This window comes from Hyaena hyaena, unplaced genomic scaffold (genome assembly GCF_003009895.1).
Source record: "Hyaena hyaena isolate Hyena2069 unplaced genomic scaffold, ASM300989v1 scaffold_440, whole genome shotgun sequence".
NCBI lineage: Eukaryota > Metazoa > Chordata > Mammalia > Carnivora > Hyaenidae > Hyaena > Hyaena hyaena.
Window position 1 is genome coordinate 114,189 of NW_024081072.1, and position 25,272 is coordinate 139,460.

The 25,272-nt window shown below is 39.7% G+C and overlaps 1 protein-coding gene across 6 annotated transcripts in view; it reads left to right on the forward strand.

The window, feature by feature from the left end:
- MTRF1 (mitochondrial translation release factor 1) overlaps window positions 1-23,694 on the forward strand; it is a 68,711-nt gene extending 45,017 nt beyond the window's left edge. For 5 of the 6 annotated variants that reach the window (XR_005531931.1, XR_005531932.1, XR_005531934.1 and 2 more), the window contains 4 exons: window positions 12,340-12,476; window positions 15,733-15,831; window positions 20,812-21,010; window positions 23,430-23,694. Coding sequence is in view for 1 of the 6 variants with exons in the window: in XM_039253151.1 (XP_039109082.1) it covers window positions 12,340-12,476; window positions 15,733-15,831; window positions 20,812-20,925 (350 nt within the window). In the remaining 5 variants the exon portion in view is untranslated. Of the gene's footprint in view, window positions 1-12,339; window positions 12,477-15,732; window positions 15,832-20,811; window positions 21,157-23,429 lie in introns of those variants that run through there. The other variant, XM_039253151.1, reaches the window with a different exon arrangement.
- Window positions 23,695-25,272: the final 1,578 nt, after the last annotated feature.

Consider the following 25,272-nt stretch of genomic DNA (forward strand, 5'->3'; position numbering starts at 1 on the left):
GATTCTGATGTCTGTTTCTTTCCTGAGATTAGGGAAGTTTTCTGCTAGAATTTGCTGAAATAAACCTTCTGCACGTTTTCCTTCTCTTCTTCTGGGACTCGTATGATACTAATAACATTTACGCTTTGAGGAGTCATGGAGTTCCTGAAGTCTTCATTCGTGATCCAATACTTTTTCTCCTCTCCTCTTCAGTTTCATTCTTTTCTTTCTTTTTTTTTTTTTAATTTATTTTCTAAAATTTACATCCAAGTTAGTTAGCATATAGTGCAACAATGATTTCAGGAGTAGATTCCTTAATGCCCCTTACCCATCTAACCCATCCCTCCTACAACCCCTCCAGTAATCCTCTGTTTTTCTCCATATTTAAGAGTCTCTTATGGTTTTACATTATTTTTGCTTCCCTTCCCTTATGTTCATCTGTTTTGTATCTTAAAGTCCTCAAAGGAGTGAGGTCTTATGATATTTGTCTTTCTCTGACTAATTTCACTCAGCATAATACACTCTAGTTCCATCCACATTGTTGGAAATGGCAAGATTTCATTCTTCTTGATCACCGAGTAATACTCTATTGTATATATATACCATATCTTCTTTATCCATTCATCCATCCCTGGACATTCGGGCTCTTTCCATACTTTACCTATTCTTGATAGTGCTGCTATAAACGTTGGGGTGGCTGTTTCCCTTCAAAACAGCGCACCTGTATCCTTTGGATAAATACCTAGTAGTGCTATTGCTGGGTCTAGGATAGTTCTATTTTTAATTTTTTGAGGAAACTCCATACTGTTTTCCAGAGCGGTTGCACCAGTTTGCATTCTCACCAGCAGTGTGAAAGAGATCCTTTTTCTCCGTATCCTCACCAACATCTGTTGTTGCCTGAGTTGTTCATGTTAGCCATTCTGAAAGGTGTGAAGTGGTATCTCATTGTGGTTTTGATTTTTATTTCCCTGATGACAAGTGATGTTGAGCATTTTTTCATGTGATGATTGGTCATCTAGATGTCTTCTTTGGAGAAGTGTCTATTCATGGCTTTAGCCCGTTTCTTCACTGGATTATTTTTGGTTTTTTGGGTGTTGTGTTTGATAAGTTCTCTGTAGATTTTGGATACTAACCCATTATCTGATATGTCGTTTGCAAATATCTTCTCCCATTCTGTCGCTTGCCTTTTAATTTTGCTGGTTGTTTCCTTCTCTGTGCAGAAAGAAGCTTTTTATTTTGTTGAGGTTCCAGTAGTTCATTTTTGCTTTTGTTTCCCTTGCCTCTGGAGACATGTCTAGTAAGAAGTTGCTGCAGCCAAGGTCCAAGAGGTTTTTGCCTGTTTTCTCCTCTAGGATATTGATGGCTTCCTGTCTTAACATGTAGGTCTTTCATCCATTTTGAGTTTATTTTTGTGTATGGTATAAGAAAGTAGTCTAGTTTATTTTTCTGCATGTTGCTGTCCAGTTTTCTCAGTACCACTTGCTGAAGAGACTGTATTCCATTGGATATTCTTTCCTGCTTTGTTAGAGATTAGTTCGCCATATGTTTGTGGGTCCATTTCTTGGTTCTCTCTTCTGTTCCATTGATCTGAGTGTCTGTTTTGTGCCAGTAACATACTGTCTTGATGATTATAGCTTTATAATATAGCTTGAAGTCCTGAATTGTGATACCTCCAGTTTGGTTTTTCAAGATTGCTTTGGCAATTCAGTGTCTTTTCTGGTTCCATACAAATTTTAGGATTGTTGGTCTAGCTCTGTGAACAATGCTGGTTGTTATTTTGATAGGTAGTGCATTGAATATGTAGATTGTTTTGGATAGTATTGACATTTTAACAATATTTGTTCTTCCTATTCAGGAGCATGGAATATTTTTCCATTTTTTTTCTGTCTTCTTCAGTTTCTTTCATAAGCTTTCCAAAGTTTCAGGCATCTTGCTTGTATCTGTTTTGATTAAATCCCTGGCCGAGACTCCTTCCTGTTCTTTTTTTTTTCTTAACTTTTTTTTATTTTTGAGAGACAGAGACAGAGCATGAGCAGGGGAAGGGCAGAGAGAGAGGGAGATAGAGAATATGAAGTAGGCTCCAGGCTCTGAACTTTGTCAGCACAGAGCCTGACATGGGGTCAAACTCACAAACCATGAGGTCATGACTCAAGCTAAAGTTGGACACTCAGCTAGCTGAGCCACCCAGGTGCCCCTTTCCTGTTCTTTCTATTGGGGTGAATTCCTATGTCTTATCATTTTGTCTAGGTCACTGTTTGTGTGTGTGTATGTGAAGAAAGCCTATTATATTCCTGCTCTTGAGAGTAATTGCTATAGTGAGAAGAGGTCCTATACTGTCTTGGGCCTGGTAAGTGTTGCACACTGTGCACTCTGTTGTTGTGTTTTAGCTGCTCTTTCCCTCAAGTCAGTACTTTGCAGAGTTTCTCCTTGCCTGCAGTGGGGAGTGTTCAGACCCTGTCCACTGTGTGGCAGGTTTGAGCTAGATAGATTTCAGTCTGCTTGTTAAAAAGGGCTAGATCCTATTTCCACTAGAACTGAAGCTTTGCAGCACTATATGCTCAGTGTACTTGGTGCTGGTCTTCTGAGGGAGGATCCTGCTGCACTGGTTTTCAGGAGGACTTGCCTAGGAAAGATGCACCTGCAGGGCGCAGGGGGGTAGGACTTGGTGTAAACAGCTCCAGCCTTCACTGGGGGCCTTGTGTTGCTCACTGAAGTTGGTCTGAGCTGATGGGGAGGAGATAATGCCATCACCACCACTCTCTTTTCCCTTGAGCAGGGAATTCAAGCCTACCACTCTTCAGGAAGCCTCACAGAAGAGTGAGCAGTCTCCCTTTTTCAGTGTCCCCAGTGTCCCCAGCTTCCATCCCCATCCCTGCCTTCACTCTGTGTCCAAGCTTTCTGCCTGCCGGGAGGCACAGACTCCTGTGTTTTGTCTCAGGCACATGGTTGGGTTTCAGAGCTCCAAATTTTAGGGACTCGGCACAGCATGGACCAGCGCTGATCCTTTGGGGGAGCGTCTTGCTGGACCGTGGCTCATGCTAGTTTGTCCCTGAAAAGCAGTCGTTCAACCGCACAGTGATTGGGAGTTTATGGTAAAGTGGATCAGAAAGCCGGCACCAAGGTTTGCTGCCCTCAGCAGGTGTCTCTGGTCCTATGCTAATGAACAGGACACCATCTTGGCACTTGCCAGTTCTTTTGTCCCCAGAAGGTCCATGCCACCTCGACCAAATGCACTCCACAAAGGGAAACTGTTTCTCCCCAAGGGGATCCTCAGACCACACTGTCTGCTTCCAGACTGCTGCCCTCTTTCCCCACATGAGTACCATTGAGTCCACTGAGCACGACCCCAGCAGTGACCCAAACTTCTAAAACTTCAGATTTTGAGTTCCACTGCTTAACAAACTTGCAGTAGTCAGCTCCTCTCCTTTTCCCAGTCATTGGTTTTGGAGAAGAGTTTTTCTTGTGCAATTTCCTGCATGTTTTTTTCTCTCTTTCTCTTTTGCTCCTTTCTCCATGATCAGGGCTTCCTCTCCTCCACAACACCTGCAGTTCTCTTCTCCTTCCAGTCAACTCTGCAGCTTCTGCCTTCTACAAGGTGGCTGTTTTTCTCCCTCTACATGTGCAGTTTGTTCCCAGTCCTCAGATCAATTTCTTAAGTGTTCAGAATGATAGGATATTTATGTGGCTGTGTTGAGGGACGAAGCAACCATAGTGTCCCTCTACTACTCTGCCATTTTAACTCCTCTCCTCCCTATTCCACATCTGTTTGGTAAAGGTACTTCCCTCAAAGGATACAGACAGTGAGTGGACCTGCTGAGAGAAGCCGCCAGGTATTCTGGACAGTGGTGAGCAACCAGAGATGCCCCAGCCTAAAACTAAACAGGAAAGCACTATTGGACATGCCACTGTAATAGGTCTACAAGTCACTTTGTAAATTGACTGCTGGCTCCATTGGGCTGTGTTTCATTAATGCTGTTATTTTGAATATTGGTAATTTTGGTATACTATGAGGTCGTTTTGCAGTCCCTGATGTGATTTCAAATATTTCTATAATCTTTCAAATTTTAAACTTCTTTTAAGCTTTTAAAGTTTCTTTTTATGTTTTTATATATTTTTTTAAATTTTTAAAATGCTTATTTATTTATTTTCAGAGAGACAGAGCACAGTGGAGGGGCAGAGAGAGGGAGAGAGAGAATCCCCAGCAGACATTGTGCTGTCAGCACAGGGCCCGACATGGGGCTCAAGCTCACCAGTCATGAGATAATGACCTGAGCTGAAATCAAGAGTCAGATGCTTAACCGACTGAGCCACCCAGAAGGCTCTAAAATTTCTTTCCTTTTTAAAATTAATTTTCATATTTTATATTATAAGTTTTAAAAGCCAGTGGTAACATCCTATAACAAAAAACAGCAGCTACTTGGACCTCTTTTTTCTCCCCCTCCCTCCCCCTCCTTCCTTGACCCTGAAGTCCCATTACCCACAGGCAACCAATTTAAACTCTTAGCTATTTTTTCTGGTAATTACTTCAAATTAATTTCTAAATAATAGATTGTGCTCTTCTTCTCTGTGTCTGTGTGTGTGTTTATTTTATTTTTGAGAGAGAGAGAGTGCACACACACGGGAGAGGCAGAGAGAAAGGGAGACAGAGGATACAAAGCAGCCTTCACACTGTCAGTGCAGAGCCCAACATGGGGCTGGAACTCACAAACCGTGAGATCGCGATCTGATCCCAATCAGATACTTAACTGACTGAGCCACCCAGGTGCCCCAAAAGATCGTGCTTCTTCTGATTGATTAGCTACAAGATTACATATTGACTTCTTAATGTAGTAGATGAAGATTTGAGCTCTCTTATAATGTCCTCTTTTATTCTTCCTCATATATTTATATTTTGGTAAAGTTAATCATCACTGCTCTCATACATGTAGTGAGTAAATCGTGTTCACTGCTAGCCACATAGCATACAAATATCCCCCCACTTTTCAAAAATTGACATTAAGCCACTTCGCTTTGATGAATGACCTATATTATCCCTGTTTTCATCAACCAGCAAAATCCAAAGAGGATTTTCCCTTTTACCAAAAAAAAAGGTGAAAAGAGAAAATAGTGTCCTGCATTTATTTTGCAGCCAGCTGTTGTAGCTTCTTCACGTACTCTGAGCAGGGAGAGTGGCCCCACCAAGCTCCTTCCCCAGGAACTACACGCAGCACCTCAGCATCAGCCTACCACAGCTTTGAACTCTGTCTCTGAGCATCTGGGCTTTATCTCAATTTATTTTGTCTGTCTGTCAGCAAGATGTGTTTTAACAGAGGTTACTTTTTAGGTCTGGGAATGCTCAACAAATTTCCCATGTAACTTAATGGTAATTGTTCTTCACCTTACACCATTTCAGCCTATGAAAGGTTTCATAGGAATATCCTACTTTCTGATAGCAGGGGAGGCCTATACTGTGATTTCATTTCCTAGAGTTAATAATTACCTCATTGTTTTTACACTTGCTTAGCTTTCTTTGACTCTTAAGTCTTCCTTGATCTTCCAAAGGCTCTATAAAATGAAATTTACCAGACTTTCTGCAAGGCCAATGTGTTTTGGCAACACCCCAGATAGGGCCCTGCATTATCCTGCTCTAGTCTGGACGAGCTGCTCTCCAAGGCTTCAGCACAGGGGGTGTTCCAGACACTGGCGGTCCGGGGATTCGCCTCATGTCCGTTCTGTGTTGGAGCCTCCTGTTTCTTGGATCCCATCTCATCTCTCTTAGCTTACTCCCTCATTTTAGTGAAGCCCTCCTTCAAGTGGTTTCCTAGGAAAAGATGCATGAGACAGACATGTTTTGAGACTTTGTACATCTGAAAATAGCTTTATTCCAAGCTCACACTTGATTGATCATGAATACTTGATTGGAAATAATTTCCACTCAGTACTTAAGACTTTTATCATTCATTGTTGTTTTCAATTTGGAGACTCATGCCCTTCAGTTTCAAAATATTTTCTTCAGGGGCGCCTGGGTGGCTCAGTTGGTTAAGCGTCCGACTTCAGCTCAGGTATGATCTCACGGTTTGTGGGTTCGAGCCCCCCATCGGGCTGAGCCAGCTCAGAGCCTGGAGCCTGTTTCAGATTCTGTGTCTCCCTCTCTCTCTGACCCTCCCCTGCTCACTCTGTCTCTCTCTCTCTCTCTCTCAGAAATAAATAAAACATTAAAAAATATTTTTTTTTCAGTAAGTTCTTATTTACTGTTTTCTTTGTTCTTCCTGGAATTTCTGTTCCTCCGGTGTTAGACCTCTTGAATTTATTATTTGTCTTCTTTTTTTCTCTCATATTGTCTAGTACTTTGTGTTTAAGGTTTTTTTCCCAACACTTTTACTGAATTTAAAAAATTTGTTCTTTTATTTTATAGTTTATTTTTGAGACAGAGAGAGACAGAGCATGACTGGGGGAGGGGCAGAGAGAGGGAGACACAGAATCTGAAACAGGCTCCAGGCTCTCAGCTGTCAGCACAGAGCCTGATGCGGGGCTCGAACCCACGAACCGTGAGATCATGACCTGAGCTGAAGTCTGACGCTTAACTGACTGAGCCACCCAGGCACCCCCAAATTTTTTCTTTTTTAAAAATTTTCATGAGCTCTTTAATTCGCAGAGTTTCCTGTTTTGATAGCACTCTGTTGTTGTCATTGATGCATTTTTCTTTTTTTATTGTTCAAAGATACTAATTTTAGTTTCCCTGAAGTTCTTTTGCTTCCTGCAATGTCACTGTTTTCCTTTAAGTTTGTTTTTTCTGTTTCATTCTTAGTTTCTTGTTGGAAATGTCTAGGAATTCTTTACTGTATATATACACATACTAGAGGGAGGCTCTAAAAGCTCTGGGTGCTTGGATGCCACTTACCCACTAGTACGTGTCAAGTAAGGTCAAGGTCTCACTGTTCAGTAAGCAAACTTATTTGATCCTCTTATTTTCAGTCCCATGTCTCATACTTTCTGTCCCAAGTCTCAAGTCTGAAACTTCCCTTATTTAATTCCCCAAAGACTATATACCTAATGCTTCCTACGGATTGAGGGAGGGGCCTTAAAGATCTACTTCAAGACTTTTTCTTTTTAGCGAACAACCTTCGAAGTACGTGGTGCCTCAATTCTACAGGCTTTCTTGCACTGAGCAGGGTAAATAGGCGTGTTACTGAGTCAGCTCTCTACAAGGAGTTATGTTCACCTCCCCCTGCCATAGCTAGGTCATTTACCATTCTTCACGTGCTTTCTGTCTTTATATATTGTGTTTGGGGCTACATGCATCATGTTTTTATTTTGTGTTTCTGTTTCTTGTTCTTGTTGTTTTAGTATGATTTTTAAAAGAGGAAGCTGTCTTAAAACCAGATGTCACTTACAGATCAGTAATAATGACTGTACGCTGAAAATTTTAAATGAGAGAAAGCCAGGTAGAAGTGATAAAAAATTCTGACAAAAATGAACCAAAATATTTTTAAAACATACACTTTGTGTAGCTATAAGATACTGACTTTACAAAAAGTTACCAACAGTTTGTTGCCAAACTTACCTTGAGCCAAATTATTTTTTAGCTACTTAGATCTGGTTCCTTGATTTAAGAGAGGCCTGGGGCACCTGAGTGGCTGGGTCAGTTAAGCGTCCTGCTCTTGACTTCAGCTTAGGTCATGATCTCACAGTTAGTGACCCCACATTAGGCTATGCATTGACAGTGTGGAGCCTGCTTGAGATTCTGTCTCCCTCCCTCTCAGACCCTTCCCCACTTGCGCGCGCTCTCTCTCTCTCTCTCTCCTTCAAAATAGGTTTTAAAAAAATTGAAAAGAGGCCTTAAGGTTTACCCTTAAACCTCCCCTTAGACAAAGCATAACAAAGCCTCCTAACTTTTATGAGTCCGTGTTGTTAAGAGCAAGTGATTTCTTGAGTCTGCTGTGTACTTTGAGGTTGACTGTGATTTCAGCATCTACTGCAAAGAAAACTCCATCTTTCTTCTATCTTTTCTACTCCATGACTCAGAATGGGAACCATGTCCCTGCTAGACTTGAAAGTGAGAGCTATATGTCATTCTTCCATTTTTCTCTGCGCATGGACTCTGAAGAATCACATTTTGTTCTAACCTGCTGCTTCTATGTAACTCCATTTTTTTACCTTCAGAAGAGTAGTACCATACAGGTATGGCTAAGTGTTTGTTAAGGGAAAAGTTACTTCTGTGTGTGTATATAAAATTTAGCAAGTCAAGATGAAGACAAATTGATATTTTGTGCTTTAAAGCAAGCTTTTTAGTTTCTTACTAGTTAGTGAGTGAAAGTGGGCCTCAGTAATTCTTACACTGTATTCCTTCATCATTGTAGATTATGGATAATACCTAATTATTCCAGATCAGATTTAAGTTTTTAAATCATTTTGCATTTTTTAATTAAAATTTTTTAATGTTTATTTTTGAGAGAGAGAGACAGAGCACGGTGGGGGAGAGACAGAGAGGGAGACACAGAATCTAAAACAGGCTTCAGGCTCTGAGCTGTCACTATGGAGCCCGGCCCAGGATTGGAACTCAGGAACAGTGAAATCATAAGCTGAAGTTGGACACTTAACCAACTGAGCCACCCAGGCACCCCTAAAAAATTGTTTTTAATGTTTATTCATTTTTGAGAGAGATAGAGACCGAGAACAAGTCAGGGAGGGACTGAAAGAGAGGGAGACACAGAGTCTGAAGCAGACTCCAGGCTCCAAATTCTCAGCATAGAGCCCGATGCAGGACCAGAACCCACAAACCACCAGATCATGACCTGAGCTGAAGCCAGATGCTTATCCAACTGAGCCACCCAGGTGCCCCTTCATCATTTTGCATTTTTTTAATGTTTTATTTATTTCTGAGAGACAGAGAGACAGCGTGAGCAGGGGAGGGTCAAAGAGAGAGGGAGACACAGAATCTGAAACAGTCTCCAGGCTCTGAGCTGGCTGTCAGCACAGAGCCCAACGCAGGGCTCGAACCCACAAACCACGAGATCATCACCTAAACCGAAGTCAGACGCTTAACTGACTGAGCCACCCAGGCACCCCAATCATTTTGCCTTTTTAAGATTACAGGATTTTTCTTTTCTTTTTTTTTTTAATGTTTTATTTATTTCTGAGAGAGAGAGAGAGAGAGAGACAGCGTGAGCGGGGGAGGGTCAGAGAGAGAGGGAGACACAGAATCTGAAATAGGCTCCAGGCTCTGAGCTAGCTGTCAGCACAGAGCCCGACACGGGGCTTGAACCCACAAACCGTGAGATCATGACCTGAACCGAAGTCAGATGCTTAACCGACTGAGCCACCCAGGTACCCCAAGATTACAGGGTTTTTATTTAACCTTTGATTGTATATAATATCGTCTAATCTAAGAACCCATTCAGTTGAAAAACATCATGATTTTGTTAGGATGAACATAGAAAACACTACCAATTAAGTGATGATATGTCAATGTGTAAGATGCATTTTAGTTTCAGAGATGTTAATTTTTTAATGAGCTATTTTAGAATAAAATATGGTATATTCTCATTTATAATTGAAAATCTTTTAAATAATAAATGTAGTTATTTAGCGAACATACGTTAAATACCTACTTGGTACCATTGCTACTTGAAATTTTGGAATCTTTTTTAGTATTCAAACAACACTGAGAGAAGTTTTTTATTTTCTTTTAGAAAGATAAAGCATGAGTGGGTGAGAGGGGCAGAGAGAGAGAGAATCTTAAGCAGACTCCATTCACAGCATGTAGCCTGATAATGGGGCTTGATCCCACAATCCTGGGATCATGACCTGTGCAGAAATTAAGAGTCAGGCACTCAACCGACTGAGCCACTGAGGTGCCCCTAAAAGTTATTTTTCTCCAAAACACTTTCACAGTTTTTAATCACCCCAGCTCCTTATTTCAACAACTCTTCTATTACTCAGCATACTTCCCCTGGACCCAGGTCCTTTCTTCCTAAGGGAGTACTTGTGGTTAAATACTCATCTATATAGTATAGATGAGATCAAGTGATTTCTTTGGGAATCACTGAGCTGGTAAGTATGAGTTTTAAACTCAAAGTTCTGACCTGCGTCACTGGCTCGGAATAGTGTCAATGTTTAGGTAAAACTTACTACCGGTCAGCTAAGAAGAAGAGGAATTCGAAGGGAAGCTTATGAACATCTAGCCATCTTGAAATAAATATTTTCATGTCCTTTTAGATGGTGAAAAAAGAATACCAGATTCAGGACAGCTCCAGACAAGTGCCCCAGCCCAAACACATGGCTGCATGTGACTGTACAGAGGTCAAGAATAAGCTAATAGAGGTGAAACCTAGGTGTCCTAGTAAAAGTATTTATTAGCTGTAAGATTGTAGCTTATTTAGACAGGGTGAAAACACAGTTTGGAGGCTTGAATTTTGTTTTGTTTTTGAAGAGTAGAATTTTACAGAAATGTTTTAAGTCTCCAGCAAAATAGTTACCACTGCATCAATTTAGCTGGCCTAAGCTAATATGGATTGTGGTTTTTGTGGCACACCTCTAATGTACCTGAGAGCAGGATCAGACATACCTTCAGAATGGTACCTGCAAAGTTAAGAACAGCACAGTCTTGAAGTATCAAGGGTCACTATTTCAGATCGAAATTCAGTCTAGTAACTGGGCCACACAACAGGCAAAACCCACCCAAATCCAGAAGGTGGCTAACCAAAACATGTATGATCAGCTGTGGGATTAGCTGATTTTAGAGCCAGGACAACTGAAAAACATTCACTATGAATTCCTTATAAAGAGTTTTATAGTTTCTTTTCATTGGTTTCTATAAACTATTGACCCTTGAACAACATGGAAATTAGGAATGCAACCCCTTGCAGGCAAAAATACACCTGTAACTTTTGACTCCCCAGAAATTTAACTACTAATAGCCTACTGTTGACCAGAAACTGTACTGAAAACACAAACAGTGATTATGTTTTGTGTTTTGACACATATTTTGTGTCGTACCTATTATATACTGCATTCTTACAATAAAGTAAGCTAGCGAAAAGAGGATGTTACTAAGAAAATCATAAGGAAGATGGGGTGCCTGGGTGGCTCAGTCGGTTAAGCGTCCGATTTCGGCTCAGGTCATGATCTCACAGTTCATGGGTTCGAGCCCCATGTTGGGCTCTGTGCTGACTGCCAGCTCAGAGCCTGGAGCCTGTCTTCAGATTCTGTGTCTCCTTCTTTCTCTGACCTTCCCCTGCTCATGCTGTCTCTGTCTCTCTCTCAAAAATAAATGAAACATTTAAAAAAAATCATAAGAGAAAATATGTTTACAGTACTGTACTATACAAGTATATAATATAGTAGTTTAACAATTTTATACATTACTCCGTGCTCATCACAATAAGTGTACTCTTAATCCCCTTCACTTCTTTCACTCATCCCCTCACCTACTTCCCCCTGGTAACCACCATTTTGTTCTGTATATTTAAGAGTCTGTTTTGTGTGTGTGCCTCTTTTTTCCTTTATTTAGTTTCTTAAATTCCACATATGAATGATATCATATGATAAATGTCTTTCTCTGACAGTTCACTTACCATTTGTGCCCTCTAGATCCATGTTGTTGCAAATGGTAAGATTTCATTCTTTTTCTTAATTCTTTTTTATGGCTGAGTAATATTCACACACACACATTTGTAAATGAATATTCACAAACACTCCCCTCATCTTCTTTATCCATTCATCTAGTGACAGACATTTGGGTTGTGGAGAGTCCTTTTTAAAACAGCAGCTCTGCGTGTATTTGTGGCTTACAGGGGAGAAGCTGAGTGCTCCTGGACTAAAACAGAGGCTGGAGCAGCACCGCACGGGGACAGAGCAGCTCGCTCTGCTGAGCTGCTGTGTGAGTGAGCTGGGTGGGGAGGCAGAGCTGCAGGACAAAGATGTTACTGCTTCCATTTTTCTCAAGTATCTCATTCAGATATCGGAACCTAAATAGCCATCGACTGCTAGTTTCTGCAGTATGCTGAGTCTAAAATATTTTTAATACTTTGTGATCTTTTCCTGATTAACCTTTTCCCTTTCAAAATGTTCCTGCCTCAGGGCATCTGGGTGGCTCAGTTGGTTGAGCTTCCAGCTCTTGATTTTGGCTCAGATCATGATCCCAGGGTCATGGGATCAAGTCCCGTGTCGGGCTCTGTGCTGAGCATGGAGCCTGCTTAAGATTCTCTCTCTCACCACCATCCCCCTCCCGCCCCTCTCTCCTGCTTACGTTCACACTCTCTCTCTAAATTAAAAATATATATTTTTTCCAGTTTTATTGAGGTATAAGTGACATCTCAGGTCTATCTTAGTTTGGCTTCTGGAGGCTACAGGTTACCTCTAATCCTTGTTATTTTTCAGGACTTGTAGTAGAATGTCAACAAGAACGATCACAGATAAAAAATAAAGAAATCGCTTTGCGTGTGTTGAGAGCTAGACTCTACCAGCAGATTATTGAGAAAGACAAATGTCAGCAACAAAGTACTAGAAAACTACAGGTAAGATTTATTTGGTATAACAACACCTCTACACAAAAAGTCATCATTTTATGTAGAAAATACAGTGTTTGTTGTGGATCAGATGGGAGTATCTGACGGCATAGAGAAACTTGCCTGTTTGTAAATACACAATAATTTCATTGCATAACTGACAGATTATGGCTAAATTTGGATGTGTCGATTTACAAATGAATAGGTGACATATGGGTAAACTCCAAAGTATTTCCCAGTTTTTTCCCTCCAGTGTTTGTGTCGTGACTATCTTGAGAGGAGATTAGGTTAAAAGATAAAATAAGTCTCTGGAAGTTAGGAGATTTGCATATTTTTTTATTTAAAAACCTATGCTTTTTAAAAAACTCTGTGGGATCAAAAGTAGATGGCACTGCAAAAACCTGTAATGGTGATTGCTACTGGTGGGATGTGGGGTGGGGGTAGACAAGATTTATTGGCCACTGTATAAAACCTTTTGTACTTTCTGAATTTTGTACCATATAAATGTTTGATATTATTTATTCAGATATGTAGATAAACACTAAACAAATTATTGTGGGATTTTAAATCCTAAAAAAGGTAAAGTTTATCTTTGAGAGAGGTTGGAAGAGAAAGTGGAATAGCTGGTGCTTTATTATTTGTGTATAGGTATGCTCCCCTAAATATGGAAGGATAATGAATTAGATAAACTTTCAGGATAATGAATTAGATAAACTTTAAACACGAATTATTCTTTCTAGCTGGGTGTCCTGGTCTTGTCACACTTTTGCCCTTCTAGCTTTCCATACCCACATGCTAACTTCCAAATAATAAAAGTCATGGGATAAATGGAAGTGTAATCTTAGACTGTGGTTCAGGATGAGTATGTCCATTTGCAGATAGGAATGCTCATTAACAAACCATTGCTTCTTGGCAAGTAAATGATAATGTAAACACTATGAATTCAGTGACATTTGAATTAATAAAAGACATTGGGATTTACTTGCTATTTGGCATTTCAGTACCAAATGTTCACACAGTAATTTTTAAAATAAGTATTCAAGACTGGCCTGGTACAAATTGTGTGTGTGTGTGTCTTCAGAAATTTCTGGCTTCGGGAGCCAGAAAAGGCCTTCCAATTAACTTGTCCATCTGTGTGAATTTTTTTAGTAGATATTTCTAATGCTTAGAGAAGTTTTTGCTTCAGCTAATACATGTAGTAGCTTTTATATGGAAGGCATTATGTCAGGTTCTCAACCCTGGCTCCGTTTATCACCTAAAGAGCTTTATAAATCCCTTAGCTCCACCGCCCCCCACAAGATTCTGACATAATTGATTTGGGTGGGATCCTGGGCATTAATACGGTATTGGTAGCTTCCATACTTGGCTGGTTCCAGAATGGACAGCCTAGGGAATATTCTAAATCTACATAATCCGCGATTCAGTATATCTGAGGTTGGGTTTTAGCATCTTTAACTTTTAAAAATTCTCTTGGGGCGCCTGGGTGGCTTAGTCGGTTAAGCGTCCAACTTTCGCTTAGGTCATGATCTCGCGGTTTGTGGGTTCGAGCCCCACGTCGAGCTCTGTGCTGACTGCCAGCTGAGAGCCTGAAGCCTGTTTCAGAGTCTGTCACTCCCTCTCTCTCTGACTCTACCCTGCTCACACTGTCTCTCTCTCTCTCCTAGAAATAAATAAAACATTTAAAAATAAATAAATAAATAAAAATAAAAAACTAAAAATAAAAAAATAAAAATTCTCTTGATGGTCAGCCATATTTAATTTAGTTCCATATCATTTGCCTGAGGGGTTAAGAAAATAAGTTATAGGGGCGCCTGGGTGGCTCATTTGGTCCAACTTTGGCTCAGGTCATGATCTTACGGTTTGTAGGTTTGAGCCCCGCATCAGGCTCTGTGCTGACAGCTCAGAGCCTGGAACCTACTTCAGATTCTCTTTCTCCCTCTCTCTCTCTATCCCTCCCCTGCTTGTGCTCTGCCTCTCTCTCAAAAATAAATGAACATTAAAAAATTTTTTTGAAAAAAATAAGTTATAGAAATGTCTTTTTTTAGTCTTAAAAAGTGGAAGTAAGTGAGAGAGGGTATTGTGCTGAGGAGGTAGTGAAGGTGAGATTAAGAAGAATACAAATAACCATGGGGTGCCTGGGTGGCTCAGTTGGTTAAGCGTCCAGCTTTGGCTCAGGTCATGACCCCACAGTTCATGGGTTCGAGCCCTGCATCAGGCTCTGTGCTGACAGCTCTGAGCCTACTTCAAATTCTGTATCTCCTCTCTCTCTGCTCCTCCCCCATTTACACTCTCTCTCAAAAATAAATAAACATTAAAAAAAAAAAGAATACAAATAAGCATAGCATAAGGCAGACTGTAGTGTGCTGTGGAGAAGGTTCCAGGTGTAAGGAGTTTCAAAGGAGGAAGTTCACCTGTTTCAGTTGTTCCTAGCTGGGAAGTTGGGGATGGTTGAGCATTTGGTAAGGGCATCCCTTGAGATGATATTTTAGCTGAGCGACAGAAATGCACATAATTTTGATATGGTTTAATAAGTGGCATTGTAGTGGTTCACATAATTTTAAGAAATGATGTCTGTTGGGAAGGTTGGCCACATTATGAGGTACCTTGAATGCTGAGTTCAGTTGTGTCTGCTTAGGAGACAAGAAGAAACCAAAGAAGAAAATTTATCAGAAAACTGTTTTAAGCAGACTAAGCAGGGCAACACAATGTAAGCAGAGAAATCGAAGAAGAATCAGGAGATTTTTAAAAGAATGATGGTGAAAATAACAAGTCACTGAATGATAGAAATGGAAAGGGCAGGTTGTTAACAGGTGACCCTTGAAACCAATGGGAATGGGCAAGTGGAGAACACAATGAATTGGAGATGGCTTCTCCCGTCGAGCCTGTGTCAAAGCTCCCATGAAATGTTCGTTAAGTTCCGGGATGTCAGAGTTTCCCACTTGGAGCCAAGGGCACATGGTGGTGTCATTTATAGAAACCAGGAGGAAGAACTGATTGGGATGCAAAGATAATTTGGGTTTAAACATTTGAAGTTTAAAGTACCAAAGAGACATTCATTCTTCGTCCATAACTAAGCTTTACAAACCTGTAGTCTTAAACAGTACGTTTTTGCCCATTCTTGTTCCTTGTTGGTCACTTTGTATATCTAACTTTTTTAAAAAATTGAAACTGTTAATAATAGAAAAATCACTTACAAGTATGTTTCCATTATAATAAGGGTAATTATAAAGTTAAAATATGAATTGCCTTTTTATTATTGACACAGGTGGGAACAAGAGCCCAGTCAGAGCGAATTCGGACATATAATTTCACCCAGGATAGAGTCACTGACCACAGGATAGCGTATGAAGTTCGTGATATTAAGGTAACATTACTGAATATGCTTTATGTACTTTACTTTTCGAAGAAAAACTTTTCAAATTCTAGAGAGTTATGTCTAAAATATTACCAAGTAATTTAAAATCATTAAGCCAGTTTAAGATAGTATCTTAAAATTTGCAGACATTTGTATTAGTTTCATGGTAAGAAATGTAATCTTTATGCCAATTTCAAACAATTCTTTTGAACTCCAAATTCTTTGCTATGATACCATCACAGTGTACTTGTCTGTTCAATGTACATATATACACTGTATCAATTTCCTGTTGCGGTGTAAAAACTTACCACAGATTTGGTGATTTAAAATAATGTTTATTATCTTTATGGCTACTATAGGTTAAAAATCTGGGCACAACAGAAATGAGTTCACTGCTCTCAGGTCCAGTTGCTTGCTCTGTGGCCCTTCCTTCTGCCCGATCCCACCTTGAATCTTTTGCAGGAAGGGCTCAGGCTGCTTAGGTCAGGCCCATGCCAGTGAGATTTCTTTTGAATGACTCAAGGTCAGCTGATTAGTCACCTAATCACTGGAGTGATATTCCATCATATTCACAGCTTCTGTCTTGACATAAGGGAGGGAATTCTGCAAGCTGTGTACACCAGGGGGCATCTTAGAGCTCTACCTACCATGATGTTTTATTGTTCATTAGATTCAGGAGTTATAATTCTGCTGTTGGGGAAAGACCCTCTCATCATGATTTGAACATTATCCTAACTAAATCCCAATTGGCTGGACCACTGACATACATGATGTCACATGTATGTGACACATACATGTATCACATACATACATGACAATGATGAAGCACAGGAAAATTCCCTGTTTGCTTCCAATGAAGGGGAAAATGAAGCGGTTCTCCTAAAGGATTGAGTGTGTACGAAAGGCAAGTGATGGAAAATTCTCATCTTTTTCCTTGATGCCATGTGATACGTAAGGCTTCTTTCATTTGATTCTGTCCCATTCTGTACTCAAAATTAAAGTCTTCATTTTACAAGGGGAAATGTCTGTATTTTCAAATTATTTAGAAATGTCTGTGTATCTTATGCCACTTCCTCTGTCTTCTTAGCAATTTAAGACTGTCTTAAATAGGAACATAATAGTCTTGTCAAAAAGGAGAAAATATTTGCTAACTTCTCTTTCCTCAGGAGATGCACAGTAATAACCAAATATGTTTTGCCATATGTTCTAATTACACCATACTCTTTCAGTCGTTTTTCTGGTAGTGGTTATGTTTTTCCCTGAGTTGACTGCATTCTTAGGACAGATAATATATTTTAGAATAGCCCTAAGGTCCTCAGTTTGTATTCAGAATTGAAACAGGCAATTAAGTAGCTGTTATAGTTATAAAATATCTGGCTTTCACCTAAATACTAACATGTTTTTACTAACTAAACTAGCATGCCAGACTCTGAAATGTAAGGGAAATTATATTCGCATGCTTTCATAATGATGAACCCACCTATTGGAAAGAAAGAAAACATCTCATACTGGTGAAAAGAGGAAGTTTGGAAATGTCATGAAAAAAACATAGTAAAGCATTAAAATCTGTATGAAGGACAGTAAAGAGCCAAGTAGAAGTGAATAATGTAGGAACTGTAAGAGTTGCAGATGAGGCAGGAAAACTGATAAGGGCCTTAACCCAGGGCAGTAGCCCCAGGACAGAATGATGGACCGGAGAGGAAAGAAAGTGGGTGTCTGTGGGATTTAGCTAAGCTCAGCTCTGTTGCTTTATTTTAAAGCCTGACTTTTCCTCCATTTACATAGTTCTTTTTTTTTTTATAATTTTTTTTTTTAATGTTTTATTTATTTCTAGGAGAGATAGAGAGAGACAGCGTGAGCAGGGGAGGGTCAGAGAGAGAGGGAGTCACAGACTGAAACAGGCTCCAGGCTCTGAGCTGGCAGTCAGCACAGAGCCTGACGCGGGGCTCGAACCCACGAACCGCGAGATCATGACCTAAGCGAAAGTCGGACGCTCAACCGACTAAGCCACCCAGGCGCCCCTCCATTTACATAGTTCTTGATGAAACTGCTCTGCTCCTACAAGATTAAAGACAATAATTGGTTTGTTAGGGGAGGAAATCCGAACAAGCCCCCACCAATGGGTTCCTTCCTAGCATTTTTAAACTGGAGACAAAGAGGGTTATTCTCTTTCTTGGCTAAAGCTGAAATATGTAAAATTTACAAGAGGCTAGAAGCCACATTTCCAAATCTTGAGGAGAAGGCAATGTTCAGTAAGAGATGAAGCTGATGTATTGAAAGGAGCAAAAATAGAACTGGATGGAAAGAATCTTGATGATATTAATCCCCACATTCATTTATTCCTGGGCTTCATTCCCAGGGCCATGGCAGTAGCCTTTACATTCCTGTCCTTGGGTTCTGTGAGATCACCTCATATTCTTAGTGTGAGTTCTGGTGTAGGTGATTTTATTTTTATTTTCATTCATCTAGATAATAAGCACAGACTGCCCTATAACATATTGTTTTATGTTTTTATTGTTTCTCAAAGTCCTTGTGCAAAGTCCTGAGCATCAGCCTATCTCTTGCCCTGTATTCCCCTTAAACTGAAAATTTTCCCTTGCCCTGAATACCTTGTATTTTGTTTTCATGCCTTTCTTCATCCTCCTTTTGACTGAAATGCTCTGCTGTCTCTATTTAGAAAAATACTATTCTTTTTTTAAGATCTAATGCAAATTTTTTTCTTCCTGCCTAAACTCTTCCTGATACCACCTTCTTCTTAAAATTAACCTTGCAACCCTCACGTGCTTCCTTCATTTCTTGCGCTGATTATGGTGCCTCACCTCCCTCTGTTACTAGATTATAAACTTCTGAAGGTTAGGAACCACAAGGCCTTCATCCTTGCTCTTTGTATGTCTAGCACTCTGGTTAATCCAGTTGAACTCTACATGTAATGTGATTATCAGTTAAGAGGGATCATCCTTCTAACATAATTTCCAAATGATAATTTGAGTTCCGGGCATGCTAATTTTATAAGCAGTTTCCATTTTATGCTCACAATGGTTTAAATTTTAATTTCAAGAATCCATCATAGTGCTTTTGCTTTACTTTCAAAGTTTAATTTAAAGTTTAATATATTCTGTGTTTTGTGGAATGCAAAGATAGGAAGGCATCTTTTCCCCTACAGTTTAATTGGAGAGACAAATGTATATGCCTAACCTAAAATTCAACTTTAAGATGATTCAAGAAAGACCAAAATAAGATTAGTTCATGCTTACATCAAAACTTTAAATGTTCTGTGTTCCAGATGCTGACATTGAAATAGTTCCATTAAGCCAATGTCTAGATTTTGAACATTTCTAAAATATAAGACTCTGTTAATTCACTGTTTCCAACAGCTCTGTTATGCAGAACTTCTGTAACACAGGAAAGGTACTTAGTGATTTTTTTAGTGACTTGTAGAGATGAACTCTAGGGAAGACTACAGGGAGGTCTGACCGAACAGTTTTCACCCACTGGACATATTTTGAGGTAAAAATAAGAGCATTTATTTTTCTGAACTTTTTATTTAGAAATTTTCAAATACACTTCAAAGGCTGGTTTGAAGGGGGCACCTGGGGGCACCTGGGTGGCTCATTCGGTTGGCGTCTGACTTTGGCTCAGCTCATAATCTCACAGCTGTGGGCTCGAGCCCAGTGTCACGTCTCAGAGCCTGGAGCCTGCTTCTCTCTCTTACTCTGCCCCTCCCCAGGTTGCGCACACTCGCTCTTGCGCACTCTCTGTCTCTCTCTTTGTCTCGCTCTCTGAAAAATAAACATTAAAAAAAAAAGAATTAAAGGCTGGTTCAGTACATACCCTGTACCTAGATGCAGCAGTTGTTAACATTGCTGCATTTGCCTTCTCTTCCTCATCTACTTCCTGTATTGCTGGTGAACCATGTGAAAGCAAGTGGCAGACCTCAAGACGCTTGTCCCCTGAATATTTTGGCATAAATATTTTTTTGGTTACACAGTGCTTCTAGATTTTAAAACCACCAGAATTCCAATGTAAGAAAAAACAGGGGGCACCTGGGTGGCTCAGTCGGTTAAGCGTCCAACTTCGGTTCAGGTCATGATCTCATGGTTCGTGGGTTCGAGCCCCGCATCGGGCCTTGTGCTGACAGCTAGCTCAGACCCTGGAGCCTGTTTCAGATTCTGTGTCACCCTCTCTCTCTGCCCTCCCCTGCTCTCTCTCTCTCCCTCTGTCTCCCCCCCCCCCAGAAATAAATACAAAACATTAAAAAATTTAAAAAAAAAAAAAAAAAGTAAAAACAGAACTAGTAGAAACCACTCACGGATTAAATATACTCTATATTTGAGGGTTGGCATGAGAAGTGTGAGCTGAAATGGTCCTGGGAGGTCCAGAGGATTTGGCAAGGTAGAGAAGGGCAAGGGCTGTGCATGTTAATGTGGCAACAAAGTGCCGAGGGCATTGATGGAGGCCTTTCAGTCTTCCTTGCCCTTGGGAAATAATGTGTTATGAATGAAAAGGGTGGAATTTTCAGGACAAGAGTAAAAAGCCTTATTTTTTCTGGAGCACAAAAGGAGAAGGCAGACATCCTCCCAAAGATGGTTTGAGCCCTAGAACCCTGTTAGGAAGGTCAAGCAAAGAAATTTTAAAGAGAGAGGTGGTAAATTTCAAGTCTGTTCAGATCTCCTTTGTTTTGTTGTCTCCCAAGTTGTTGGAAAGATCCAACTTCTGGAAGGTTCATTTGTAAACAAAATGCTAATGGAAACGAAGAAAGAGTAGAATCCCATTTACCCTTTTGGATTCATTTTTTACATTAAAAGCCAGTGCAACGGGATCCTCCTCGCAAGTTAGCTGTTGTGTTCATTATGTTGTAGAACCACTTTAGTAATCCATTGTTGCTATTAAATATGGACTGTGAAGAAACAAATTAAATATACATCTAATTCTTTGCTTTGTTTCTCTGATTTCTACTAATTAGGTTTTTTAATAACTCTCTTTTCCCAGGAATTTTTATGTGGAGAGAAGTGTCTGGATCAGCTAATTCAAAGACTACTTTATTCAGCAGACGAAGAAGCCATTACTGAATTTTTGGATGGAAACCTTAAATCAGCAAAATAAATGCTGATTTTTATTTATTGTGCTATAAATGAAACAGACCTATCTCAAGAAGCAGCTGTTCATAAAATGCAGCCAAAATTACGCAGTACGTACAAATATATTTTTTAATGAATTAAGTCACATTTCTTGACCTAGGAATATGTAAAGTACAGTCCTGCTCTTCAAGTAGAGAACAAGAATGCAATGAACATTGCAAAAAACAAAAATAAAAAAATAGGTATGCAGTTTTGAAAAGAGAAATAAAGTATTGAGAATTGATTATGTGGTATAGATCACTTGTTCTCTTTACATGATTGTTTTTTTTTTTTTAGTTTGAGAGAGAGAGCACGCACAAGTCGGGGAGAGGGGCAGAGGGAAAGGGAGAAAGAATCTCAAACAGGCTCCATGCTCAGTGTGGATCCTGATGTGGGGATCGATCCCATGACCATGGGATCATAACCTGAACTGGAACCAAGACTTGGATGCCTAGCCACTGAGCCACCCAGGCCCTCTATACATGCCTTTTTTTTTTTTAAATCATCTATAAATTAAACAAATCGATTACTTCAAGATTTTACCACATGGTAAAATTTAGTGATATAAGATTTATAAACTTCTTTGTAAACCCCTTTCATTAATCATGTTAAAATTAGGCTTTAAACTGCTACTTTTATTTTTTTATTTTATTTTTTTAAACTAATTTTTTTTTTTAATGTTGGTTTATTTTTGAGAGAGAGAGAGAGAGAGAGAAAGACACAGAGTACGACCGAGACTAGGGCAGAGAGAAAAGGAGACAGAATCAGAAGTAGGTTCCAGGCTCTGAGCTGTCAGCACAGAGCCTAACACGGGGCTCAAACCCACAAACCGTGAGATCATACCCAAAGCCAAAGTTGGACACTTAACTGACTGAGCCAAACTGCTACTTTTATATAAAAAATAAATATTGTGAAGAATATAAGTCAAAAACAATGATCGTAGAGCTCTTTGAGAGCAGAACAAATTCTCTATTGTATAAACTACGCACCAATATTTAAAGTGAACTCTATGCTTGGCTTTTATTTCTTAGGTTGTTTAATTAGGCTTAACTTTGGCTTAATTTATGAGCATCAACAGATGTGGTGTAATGTGAGTAAATCTCTATGCCTGGTTTTATGCGGTAATACATGTAAAACCTAGTCCTTACTTTACAGAGCTTCCGGTTGAATGACAGAGCCAAAATATAAACCACCAACTCTAATACAGAGTGGCATGATATATTTAGTAGTTGTGCTCAGGAAGTTTCTTGAGTTCAAAAGAGAGGTGTTATTATTTTAGACATTCCCCAGAGGGGAAGCCTAGCTAAAATAGAGTTTTAAGACCAATGCAATTAGGAGGTGAAATTTTTTTCAGTGAAATTGTTTTCCCAGTTTTTTATTGTGAAATTTTTCAAGCATATGGAGAAGTTTTTAAAATACTTTTTAAAAAATAGTGCAACAAATAGTATATATTCTAGTGTTCTACTATTACCCTTTTGCCACGGTTGTTTTTTCTCTCCCTGTACACATATACATACCTGTTGTGGTTATTGGACCATTTAAAAGTCAGTTGCAGACCCTGTAACACCACGCCAAACTATCTCGGCTTGTCCTAAGTATAAGGATATTCTCCTATAATCTTAACTCTCTTATTACACTTGATTATGTAATAATAATTGATAATGATTATATAATATTTAATATCTATCACACGTTAAAATTTCTTCAGTTATCCCCAAAATGTCTTTTTAGCTGTTAGTTTTGCGCAGTCCAGGATCCAATCAAGATTCATACATTATATTTGGTTATGTCTCTTTAGTGTTTGGATTAATTCCCCAACCTTTTTTCCCTTATGATGTTGACCTTTGAAAGAACCCCACAAGGTTGTTTTGTAGAATGACCTACGTCCAGGTTTGTCTAGTTGCTTCATCAAGCTATTGGTAACCTTTATCCATCCCTTCAATGTACTGTGAAGTAATACTAAGTCTAAAAATTTATTACATTTAGTTAACACATTTGACAAGGCTTCTTCGTGGGTAATGTGAAATTCACAGTGTATCATAACAGGAAGGCCTATGGAGTTCTACTTTGGCATTATATAAACATTTTGTTCCTTGGGGAGCCTGGGTGGCTCAGTTGGTTAAGCATCTGACTTTGGCTCAAGTCATGATCTCATGGTTCGTGGGTTCGAGCCCCGCATTAGGCTCTGTGCTGATAACTTGTAGCCCGGAGCTTGCTTCAGATTCTGTGTCTCCCTCTTTCTCTGCCCCTCCCCTGCTCGCACTCTGCCTCTCAACAATAAATAAAGATTTTTAAAAAATTTTTAAATAGAAAAAAAAACATTTCATTCCTCATTTAGTGTTAGGCAGCTTCTGAGATGACCCCAGTGATCTCATTCTTGGCATTCATGCACTTGTGTAATCTGTTCCCCTTCAACACGAACTGGATTTATTGACTATCTTCTAACAAATAGAATGTATAGAAGTGGTAGATTGTCATTTCCAATATTAGGTTATAAAGAGACTTGCCTCTGGCTCAGGCTCTCTGGCTCTGCCTCTCTGGCCACTCACGCTGCTGCTGGATGGATTGGGTCTCTCCCAAGGCCCTGAGACCTCTGCACAGCCTGTCTCCAGAATGTCACCATAGACCCTTGGTCTCATCACAAGAAGGAATCCAAGACCAGACACAACAGTTGAGCAGTGCAAGTAGGAAAGTTTATGAAAGTCAGAGTACACACTCAGGTGAGCACAAACGAAAGCTGGCAGAATATTTATTACTTGGGGAGGAGATTTGTGGGGGAGCAGGTTTCTGTGCCTTTTCTCCCTTACCTGGTCAAGGTTTCTGGCCTTTCTCGTCTTGGGCCTGTCTGGTTTGATCCAGCTTTTTGTGGCTTTGTTTCTGGAGTGCTGCCATGACAGGTCTCTAATCTCCCCCCTCCCCAAGCTGGCTGTGACTCCCCCTTTGCCAGCCTTTAGGCATTCTGTTAAAACCTAACTAACTAACTTCCTACTCCAACAACATGGCGGGGGGCGAGGGGGGGGGCGGGGAGGAAGCAAGGTGATGTGAACAGCTGTATAGAATGGTCTGTGCTGTGTGACAGAACTGAGGCCCTTGTTCCAACAGCTCTCAAGGAGTTAACGTCTGCCCCCTAGCACATGTGTGAGCTGGAAGCAGATCATTCAGCCCCAGAGGTGTCTTGAAATGACTATGGTCCTGCTTGAGAATATCTGACTCTTAGAAATTGAGTAAATTAATTTTGTTTTTAGCTGCAAATTTGGGGGTAATTTCTTACACCAGAATATGTACCTAATACACCCAATGACCTTTCCTCTCACTGATTTAACATCAATTAATGACTCTTGTTTAGCCTGGATCAGCTGTTCCATTGGGAGCTACAAAATGGTGATGTTCTTATTCTTTCTACATTAATAGCTGGTATTCTTTAAAGAAAGCTTTCCTTTGTTTTTCCTCTTACTTTCTCTGAGAGATCATTTAATCCTATTCGAATCAATATCATTATTATCTCCCTAGGAAAGGCATTGCCGTCTAAAATAATTGATGTCCCTGGAGAATCTGTTTAAATTTGAAATAATGTTCAATTAAATAGGGAGTTTCAGGGTAAAGGTTAGAAACACAGAAACTGATTTTTGTTGTCATGTATTTTACATAACAGAAACATTTATCCCAGAACATGTAAATATTAAAACGTTGTGTGAATCAAAGCAAAATGAAGATAGTCTAATATGCTATGCTATGTCAAGTATTAGATCACATCATTTTTATAATTATTTTTTCCCCAGATAAAAACCACTAACACATAAACCTCAAAAGATTATTTCTGTAAAAAAAATTCCTTAATTAAGAAAGTGAAAATTGTAAGAGGAAAAGCAAGAGAAAGGGGTATTGATTTCTTACTACTTACTCATTTGATGATCAGTGTTAACATTCTCTACATGCAAAGGAAGGGTGGGCTCTACGAGGGAATGAGGGCAAAAAGAAAAGTGCTTCTTCAACCAAAAGGAGGCTCTACCTTCCTGGAAGGAAGCCCAGACCTTAGCATCACCAAGGTCTTTGCCCTTCCCTCGTCCACTAGCTCTGGCTGTTCCTTAAAGCACACACTTTATTTGGAGTGAAAAAGTCAAAAATTGGAACTATGAATCTCTAAAAATCTTGGATGCTATTTTTTTCAAACCTCTGTATATGTACAGATCTCTTGGGGATCATGCCATAATAGATTTTAATTCAGAAGGTCTGGGGCCTGTCATTCTGCATTTCTACAATTCATTTCATTTCCATGAGGTCCCAGGTCATGGCAGATACTAGTGACTCACAAACAGCACTTGGAATAGCAAAA